The 10,766-nt window shown below is 41.7% G+C and overlaps 1 protein-coding gene across 1 annotated transcript; it reads left to right on the forward strand.

The window, feature by feature from the left end:
- Window positions 1–8,764: 8,764 nt before the first annotated feature.
- LOC128511933 (modulator of apoptosis 1-like) lies at window positions 8,765–10,039 on the forward strand. Its single transcript, XM_053484981.1, has one exon. It carries the CDS (start codon window positions 8,765–8,767, stop codon window positions 10,037–10,039), a length of 1,275 nt encoding a protein of 424 aa, XP_053340956.1.
- Window positions 10,040–10,766: the final 727 nt, after the last annotated feature.

The following is a 10,766-nucleotide window of genomic DNA, read 5'->3' on the forward strand; positions in this document are numbered from 1 at the left end:
TGCAAAAAGACATGGCAACGTGCCCGCAACCAGCTGCTACGCACTGTAAGCATGTTCCAGCGTCAGGCTAACCGTCACAGGTCGTCAGCGCCCCGGTATCGCATCGGTCAAAGGGTCATGCTGTCCACACGTGATCTTCCCCTCAAGACCACTTCAAGAAAGCTCTCTCCAAGGTTTGTCGGCCCCTTCACAATCAACCGCATCATTAACCCATGCTCTGTCCGACTCTCTCTACCCCTCTCCATGCGTTGAATTAACCCCACCTTCCATGTGTCCCAGATTCGCCGCCTAATCCCTTGCCCGCTATCCACACCCCCCCAACCCCCCGACTAATTGATGGGGACGAAGCCTTTACGGTCCGCAGGCTTCTCAAGTCTCGCCGCCGTGGACGTGGCCTCCAGTACTTGGTAGACTGGGAGGGTTACGGCCCCGAGGAAAGAAGCTGGGTACCCGCTAGATTCATTCTAGATCGTTCTCTAATCACCAATTTCCACAGACTACACCCCGAGGCACCCGCAAGAACGCCTGGAGGCGTTCATAGGTGGGAGGGTACTGTCACGACACGTCAAGCCACAGCCCCGTCATGATCACCTGAGAACTTCCATTCCATTTCTCCAACCACCTCTTATCTCTTACCGCCTCACTCTCCGCTCTCCACGCACCTGTTTACTATCAGTCATCACCCATCATACCTATTTAAACCATGCCATGACACCACCATGTCGCCAGATTATTGTGTGCCTTTCGTAGCCCAATTTTCCAGCGTTAGTTTCATGTCTCGACTACCTGTTACCGACCACGCTTCGTTTCTTCTCGACCAAGCCACTGTCTCACGTTTGGATTTCACACTCACGGAGTTTTGTTATCGACCCTTGGATTTGCCTCAACGACCACGAATTCGGATCACGGACCTTCTCTTGTCTCTTTGGCTCTGAACCTTGCTCACCTTCGACCACGATAAAGCTTTGCAAAACCAGCCACCAACCTGTGCGGCGTCTCCATTCGCCCGCCGGCTCTCCACGTCTCTGCAACACTGCGCGAATCGCGCTGCACTCCAAGTTTCCTCACCGGCTCTTTGCACTTCCGCATTCCTGCACAGGACACACAAGGCGCTCTCGCCGACTCGCGGCGCTTTAGCATTCCTCACAGGTCCACATATCTATGTGCACACAGAGCGCTCACGCGCGCTTCCGCATTCCAGCAAACCTCTGCTCACGCCACAGCACAGAGCTAAACCGGCACTTTCTCTTTGATCCACTCGGCCGGCTCAGTCTGCTACACAAGCACTACCACTAACCACAGGTCTAACTCTGCGCTTGGATCCATCACGCCCTCTAGCGCCCCGTGACAGGAACGATATATAAGGAAACATTTAATATTATATATGTCATTTCATTTATTCCTATGTGTATTCTGATGTTTCTGTATTTTTGTTAAACATTAATATTTTATCAGGCAGTACTAGTCTGGCATTTCTAGTTTCCAGTGTGGCAACAAAGTAGCTTTTTGATCCTTCAGGCGCTGTACAGAAGGGAAGATCAATATCGCTCTACGCTTTTTGTTGGTGTGCGGCATTTTGCGATGTTCCTTAAATCATTCGTTGCGCCGTAGAGAATAATGGTGTTTATGCTTTTAAACATGTATAATTTAAGGCGGATGTAGCTTAAAGACATTGTAGAGAGGAAATATATGTGGGTATCTTATTTGCGGGTTTATTTACGCAGCTATTGAATTCGGAGATGCGAATATCAAACTAACTTTACCGAGGACACAAACAGGTGTTATTCGCTAAAATCCCCCCTTGCCACGGATTGCCCCTCTACATAATCTCTATCAATTATTATATTAGGACATGCATTCAAAGGTTTATTATTATCGAATATATTATTACTATTATAATTAACCCTAGGCACGTGACACTCGTCGAGATGATTAATACAAATCCCCAAAAATTATTTATCACAAATTACACTAAATAAATATTGTTTGTGGTGAAAAATTACAGGAAACGATTTTTATTATAAAATAAGCAATATAAAAATATACATGTGGTATATGAAAAAATATATAATTTATATATTTTGCCCCCTATACAACCTTTTTTTTAAAATATTGCTTACTTTATAATTAAATTCATTTGTTATAATTTGTAATTTGTAAACCATAAACCTATGAATTTAGGTGGGCAATCCGTGGCCTAGGTCGGGGGCATTTTAGACCATAACACAGTAGCGTACTGTATGTAGTGAGCATAATAACATCAATGGATACATTTGTTACATGGACCACAAATAAGCAGGTGATTCAGCCTTATCAGCCAAATCAACCAAAAATCCAGCCAAAAGGAAAACATGATGAAGCCTACTGTATGTTGCGCTTGGATTCATGGTGGGGCAGAGGAGAGACCTCTGTGTGTTTTGTGTCTTAAACCGCTGGCAGCAGACAGCATGAGACAAAGTAAGAAAAAACTTATCGACAACACACTCCAGTCACGTTAATAAGCCACTTAACTTTTTTGAAAGAAAGCTCTAGATAAGTGACAAAGTAAGCCTGTTATAACAATTGCACGTGTATTTTATCTGTTTTGAACTTGGTGTTATTTGATCTTACTGGTTTAGAAATTGATATTTCAATAAATAGTACACTTGGCCGTTTTCGTTATCATTTTGTTGACAAGTGGGGCTTGAAAATTCGCCCATCCCCTTAAGTGGGGAATGACAGAAAATGTTTGAGAACCACTGAGTTACACAAAGGTGCATTGTGGGAAATAAGCTGACTGATGGAAGTGGAATCTCCCATGTCCTTAACATAAACATTATCTGAAAATATTTTTATGTTTCTTTTTGAGCCTAAATTAAAATCTAATAAATGTAATAAGGTTATAAAATGTCAGGCTCAATCATTGGTGTGAAGTTGAGTTATTTACTTACCAATGCTGAAGGTCCTGTGTGAAAAGAGAAAAACATGCTTTATGTCAGAATGGCTGTTAAACAATCATCACTCTCTGCTTTTAATACAAAGATTTTTAGCTACATTTTTTATATTTTCATTAAAATATAACATCACGTTATATAACTTTATGTATAACATGTAACATCATGGAGTGTTATGTGTAACTCCATAAGAATTGAAAATGTGGAGCATCACCACATTTAATCATATTTTATCTGAATCAGGGAAAAATGTATATTAGATATCACTGTGTAGGTCAGATTTGTGTGTGTGTGTGTGTGTGTGTGTGTGTGTGTGTGTGTGTGTGTGTGTGTGTGTGTGTGTAGAACACTAATGACAAACTAGACAACAGCATGATGAATGTTCTGCCAGCGATCACAGTCTGTTGTGTTCACTACACTATGCTCATGATGCTCATATATCTATGTGCTATTGCACTCTGAACACACAGCACAGTCCAATCTATTTCATCTGTACAATAAATATATTATTCATGCAGCATCAACACATCACTATCAGAGAAAAGACTTTATACTCACCTGAATAAAATCTCTGTGAAAGTAAATAATAGAGAGTGAAGATTTAATGCATGATTACAAATGTGAATTGTTCCATGTGAAAATGTGAAAGTAACTGTTACTCTGGTTAAAACACAGCTGATCTGTGTCTTAATAAAAAAGAGGAAAACTAGACAACAATCAGTCATCACACACAGTAAATCTGTATAATGTAGCACTAAACTATTTTCTGATATCTACATGTATTTACCAATATACAGTATGTGCATATCCCCCTGTGTATTTTAAGTCTATAGTTAAATATTCTGCAATTTATCTACAGTGCATCCGGAAAGTATTCACAGCGCATCACTTTTTTCTACATTTTGTTATGTCACAGCCTTATTTTAAAATGGATTCAATTATTTTTTTCCCCTTAGAATCTACACACAACACAATGCTTGGTTTGCATTGCATGAACTGTCAAATGTGGGACCTTATATAGACAGGTGTGTGTCTTTGTGTGTGTGAGTGTTTGTGTGTGAAGCTAAAGTGAGAGGAGAGAAGGATTATATTATATGATAATAAACAGTACACGCGCGCTACACACATACAAACACACATAAAATATGTTTTCCGCTCAAACAAATGGTCACAGTGTTATAGTAAACAATACACGGGTGCACGGATGTTGATTATACCAGTGAGAGACGGCACTAAGATCCAGCAGGGGAGACGATTACCCACAATTCCACAGCACCTTGTTTTAGCTTTGGCTGTATGCTGGTAACAACAGAAGTGAGCAATGGTCTGATTTCCCAAAAAGTGGGCCAGGGGAGAGGTTTATAACAGTCTCTGAAAGGAGTGTAACAATGATCAAGAGTTTGCTCTCCTCTGGTGGGAAAAGTAATGTGCTGTTGATATTTTGGAAGCACCTTTTTTATATTAGCTCTGTTAAAGTCCTCCAAAACAGAAAAAACAGTATCTGGGTGTGAGTTTTCGAGTCCGTTCATAACCTTATACAGTTCCACCAATGCTTGTGGTTCATCAGCCTGTGGGTGGGTGTAAACCGCTCTCTATATCAGTGTGTGTAAGGAGTACTGTGCTGAACTCTCTGGGGAGGTAGAATGGCCTAACTTTAATGGTCAGCAGCTTTAGGTCAGGTGAGCAGTGAGCTATTAACACACAGACATCTGTAGCCCACACAGACTTAACCATAAAGCATACTCCCCGCCCCTTCGAATTGCCTGAGTTTGCTGTTCTATCCAGACGGTAGATCAAAAGTTGTTCGACGTAACGGCATAATCTGAAATGTTGGGCTTAATTTATGTCTCTGTGAGTGCACAAACACAGCAATTCCTGATGTGCTGATGGTATTTAATCCGTGCATGCAGTTTATCTAGTTTATTATCCAGGGACTGGACTTTTGCAAGCAATATAGAGGGCAGAGAGGGTCTGTTGTTCCTCTGCCTGGTTCTGCACAGCACACCTGCATGCTTTCCTCTCCTTGTTTTCCTTCAGCTGCGTCTGCGTAAACAAGGGATCCAGGGAAGTACACAGCTCGCTGTTTATAAAGACAATTATTTAAAATCCGAATTCGCTGCCAGTCTCAGTTGTAGGAGTGACTATATTGAAAGTGCGAAAGTGCAGGTCAAATGAAACAGAATAAAAATAAAAGACATAAGTAAAAGTTTACTGAGTTGTATCGGCGCTCTCGTCAGTGCTGCCATCCTGCGGCGCGAACGGGAAGTTCTCGGAATGTGACAAACATGCAAAAATATAAGAAATCAGTAAGGGGGCAAAAACTTTTTTACACAACTGTAAGTGAAGAGAGAGTAAGAACAGAGTCTGGCAGTGATGTGTGTTATATGTTACATGTTTGTTGTGACATTATCTATTTTTTTCCTTTCTATTTGATTCCTGAATTAAAATCTAATACATGTAATGAGTTTATAAAATATCAGTCTTAATCATTAGTGTGAAGTCGAGTTATTTTCTTACCCATGCTGAAGGTCCTGTTTAAAACAACAGATAGAAATGTAATGTTAGATAAAATATAATGAGAAAAAAATTTGATTTACAGTCAGAAGATCTGCTACACAATCTTCACTCTGTGCTTTTAGTACATAGATAATCAGGTTGAATTTTTATAATTTTATAAATATGGATAAATGGATAATATATATATATATATATATATATATATATATATATATATATATATATATATATTATCCATTTATGCCCCCCCCACACACACACTCTCCATAAACGGTGACTATGTGGAGAGGGTGTCCTCCTTTTAATTCATTGGGACACACAACTCAGCGGACCTGTCTTGGACCACAAACACAACCGCCCTAGTGAAGAAAGTCCAACTGTGTCTCCATTTTCTGAGGGTCCAGAAATGGAACAGGCTTTTTTGCAGACTGACCTGCTGGTGTCCTTCTATCGAGCCACAACCAAGAGTGTGCTGGTACACGCCATCCCCATGTGGTACATTGGGTGTAGAGGATCCAGAGGGTCACCAAAACAGCAGAGAAGGTGATTGGCTGTACTCTCTCCTCCCTGGACTCCATTGCCAGCTCTAGATGTCTCTCCAGAGCCAGGGCGATTATAAAAGATTACCTCCATCCTTACCACCACCTACTTAACATCTTCCGTCTGTAAACTCCTCTGTTCTGTCTCCATCAGTGACCTCACACTGGTAATGTCCTAAATCTGACTCTGAACAGTCTCTCAGCTGTAAGAAGCCGTTTCCTCTCTCCAGCTCCTGAGTGAACACTGCCCTCACTCACTCTGCCCTCGTAACCTCTTCCCTCTGTCACCTGTCTGTTCTTATAGACACAAACACCAGCTTTGATGCCCACCAGTTAAAGTCTGTCCCCTTAAACCACAGGATCTCCATGTTAACAGCACTGATTTCAGGAGACAGACGACACCAGAGAGTCACAGTTTGATGCCACTCCGTATGACCGGTGTAACCAGGTCTTAGAACGAGGTCTTGGCATAATAATCCCTTTCTTAAAGTTAATTGAGTCTTGGGATAAATGGTTAAGTTAATTAATCAAAGTACATTTTCTATGTATAAAGAGAAAAAAAACAGTTAAGTGATGACAATGAATAAATATGTGGTTGTTAAAAAGGTAGGTTTAGGAAAAAACGCCATCTACAATAAGTGATCAAATGCATTAAAAAAAAAAGATAGAAAAAAGAGTGATTTTTCCCCTGAAAAACTGTTTGCACTACAATTCCCATGCTCCTTTTGTGAGGAGCTGACCAATCACTGAGCTCTAAAACTTCAGGCAATCGAGCTCCGCCTTCCCTTACTGTTAACTACTTCCTGATTGAAAGACTTCATGGCTGTCTCGTTACCTAGCTGAATTCCGAGTCAATTACCATCCTTAGGAGAGCGCGATTAGCAGACAGCTGCCGCTGATCGGACAACCTTAAAGAGACCCACTCATTGACTCAACGGTGAGTGAAAAAAATAAAAACTCTGAGACCTGTTAGGTTACCTGTAAAGGAATTAATTATGCTGGAAATGGTAACAGTTGATAAGCTACCGTTTAGAAAGGCTGTTAACGGCTGTAATAGCTACTCAGTGCTGTATCACGATGCTAATGTTGCTAATGTGATCCTAGCTACCCTGTTAGCTTGGGTGCTTAGTGCTACATGCACTCTTATCCTTGCAAAAATTGATTTATTTCCAGTTGAGTTTGGAAAGATGCTGTTTTCTATGTCAATATGTTCACTTTGTGTGTAAAAGGAAAAAAAAGTGTTAAAGCATATGTACAATGTATGTGAATTTCTTATCAGTGATTTAAGAGGTCAATATTTAGTGCATTCCTTCACTGTTACCGGTGCAGGGAGGGATGATAAAGCACGCTAGCCTTACTAGTACCTCCTAGATCTCAATGAATGTTCTTGCAATATTAGTTTTGCACAAATTGTACAGTAGTTCTTATTTGTATTGTATTTGTATTGTGGGTTTGTTAATACTTTAAATAGCAATAACCATAAATACGTGGAATTGGTTTTGTTTAAAATGAATGAACATGGATGCAAAAGCACTTTAGGGTATATTTATAGTTCACTACTATAAACATTTGGATCTGATATTTGATATATTATGGTCGTACGACTGAACCTTCTTGAGAACATGATTTGAACCAGTTGATATAAAGTAGAATGTTGTTGATTGGTGATAATGCATGAGATAGACAGAATATGAACATAATGATCTTTTGGATATCTTCTGGCCAACCCATAGGTCAGGTTTTTTGCCAGATTCATTCCAGTGATGCACATGGATCGGAAGTCATGCCCGACCTGGGGTTGAAGCCTTCCGGTCGGATTTGAATTGGATGTTTACACCTTGAAACCCCAAAAGATTCCCAGTGTACGTTGGGTGGCGAGCCACGGACCCACAAGCAAAAGTCTTGCGCAGTCTCACTTTCCTTTCTTCATGGATTGTGTGGTAGGATCCACAAGCACTGACATACTGATACCATAACAGATACAGGTACGGTTGTGACACTGATTTAATCAAAAGGAAAAAAAGGGCCCCAACGAGCAATAGGACTATTTTTGGAACTGGGTTTATTTTTTTTTTGTTTTAAGGGAACCTTATGCCGGCTTTATTATTTTATTTTATTATTATTTTTCTGAATTAAATTGTTACACTGTTGTTATTGTTCTTGTTAAACAAAGAGTGATCACAACACAAATTACTGTTTCTGTCCTTATTGGTTCTCAAACCACTGGCTCTTAAAGACTTAGCATCTTCTGTTACTGGTCCAAGTACTGTTAAAGATAACTATTTCTGTTACTCTGTTACTCTATCGTAAAGAGGGTTACAGATTTGGCGAGCCAGCCAGGAGCCAGTTGGTTTGAATATCAATATTGAACACGTGTCCAATATGGACTTTGTAAAGAGGTGTGGTGTTAAAATCCCAAACGCAGTTATTGTTAGTGGACTAACACAAGTAGGAGACCAAGATGAACAAGTTATTGACTTCCTTAAAGAATATGGGTCTATCAAAAGAACCATTTTAGTTGATGAATGTGAATCTGAATTTTACCAAAACCTGATCGTTGAGTATACGTATGGCACAGCTCTAGAAACATTAAGTGGAGTATTGCCATACAAATATGCCTTGCAAGATGATCCCTCTGTTGTTTACAACATCAAAGCCTTGAGCGGTGCATACCAAACTGAGATCAGTGGTAATATTACCAGAACTTACCTGTCAGAACTTAAGGCCTTAGCCAAACTTAGCGGTGCTGAGTACGGACATGTGCTTAAAGGAGTGATGTCCCAGATTAGTAAAGATATTGAGGCGATGAGCTCTGTACCAGAGGAAGTTTCTTTTACCTGTGCTGAAACCCCCAGTGAGACCCAGCTGACCCTTACCTCCACTGAACAGCATCCCCCTGTCTTATCCTCAGACACCGCTCACAGAAATAATGGCCTTCCTCCCCCTGACACCATCACAATCAACAGTGTGGGTACAGCCCCTTCACTTTCAGCAAATGACATGAATCCACCAGAAATTCAAAAGGTTGTGGTTGAACACATTGTTAGGAGCGAAGCAATCAATCCTCATTTTCAGCCCCAATTAAGGCTCCGCTCCTTCTCTGGAAAGACTCCCAGGCCCAATAATGAGACTGATTATGACACCTGGCGCTCCCATATCGAACTGCTGCTAAATGATCCTAACATACTTCCTCTTCAGATCACCAGAAAGATTGTAGAGAGCTTGCTTTCTCCCGCAGCTGATGTAGTCAAAGGATTACGGCCCAATTCACCCCCTCTAGCTTTCCTGCAGCTACTTGATTCGGCTTTTGGCGCTGTTGAGGATGGGGAAGAACTTTTTGCACGTTTCTTAAACACGTTTCAGAATCCAGGGGAGAGTGCTTCCGCTTACCTTCATCGGCTGCAAGTAGCATTAAACCTTGTAGTAAAAAGGGGTGGGGTTGCACCAGGAGAACTTGACAGACACCTTCTAAAGCAGTTCTGTAGAGGGTGTTGGGACAGTACTCTGCTCTCTACTCTGCAGCTTGAACAGGCGAGAAGTCGCCCACCTTCATTTGCAGAGCTTCTGCTGATGTTGCGCACAGAGGAAGACAGGCAGCAAGCTAAAGCCAGCCGCATGAGGAAACATATTGGTGCCACAAAACGAGTCCAAGTTCAGTCTCAGAGTGCATGTGCATGCGCAATCCCGAAGGAGAACCCACAGGTCTGTCCCAGTGCCATTGAAGACCTTGTGAAGCAGGTTGCCACCCTGCAGAGCCAGCTGACCTCTTTCATGGCAGAGAAAAGGAAAGATAGAAAAGTAACTGCACAGAAACCCCAGAGCCGAACGTCAGACAAAACAAATGCTAACATGCAAACCCAGATAAGAACAAAGCAGATGAACAAACCCCGGCCCTGGTACTGCTTTAAGTGTGGAGAGGATGGGCATATCTCCTCTACGTGTACCGAAGCTCCCAATCCTGCTTTGGTGGCTGAAAAACGAAAACAGTTGGAAAAGAGATTAAGTGAGTGGGAAATGAAGGCTAACCCCGGCTCCCAGTTAAACGACTAACGGCTCCTGTGGTGGGACAGACAGGGGCTGAGACAAATCAATGTCCCTCAGCTTTAAACCTCATAGTCAACTCACAAGCATGCACCAGCACTGAACAATCAGACAGTAGCCCCCCATTCAAATTCCCTAAAGGACTCATCGGTACAAAAAGTACAGCTTTTGTGAACATAAAAGATCAAGAAGTTACCTGCTTGCTCGACACAGGCTCACAAGTAACAACTATTCCACAGTCATTTTATGAACGACATCTCTCAGAGCAGGAGATTAAGCCACTCCATGACCTCTTACAGGTAGAAGGAGCAGCAGGACAGTCTGTCCCCTACTTGGGGTACATTGAACTAGCTATAACTTTCCCAAAAGAGTTTGTTGGTGCGCTAATTGAAGTAAACACACTTGCATTAGTGGTCCCAAATCTTAACACCATTACAGAACCCCTTGTGCTTATAGGCACCAACACCCTTGATGTCCTTTACAACATTTGTTCCGAATCTGGGGTTAAACATCAGCCTATCCCACACGGCTATCGAGCAGTCCTTAAAGTACTTGAAGTTAGACACAACCAGACAACCCATCCTGAGCCCCAAGGTGTTGTGAAATTACTGGGGAAGAGTGCTCAAATTGTTCCAGCTGGCAAAACTGTCGTACTTGAGGGAGTTTCCCCCGTTAATGGATTCCAGAATGGGAAATCTGTCCTGATCGAACACCCAAACTTACCCTCCTTGCCTGG

The sequence above is a fragment of the Clarias gariepinus genome, chromosome 24 (assembly GCF_024256425.1).
Source record: "Clarias gariepinus isolate MV-2021 ecotype Netherlands chromosome 24, CGAR_prim_01v2, whole genome shotgun sequence".
NCBI lineage: Eukaryota > Metazoa > Chordata > Actinopteri > Siluriformes > Clariidae > Clarias > Clarias gariepinus.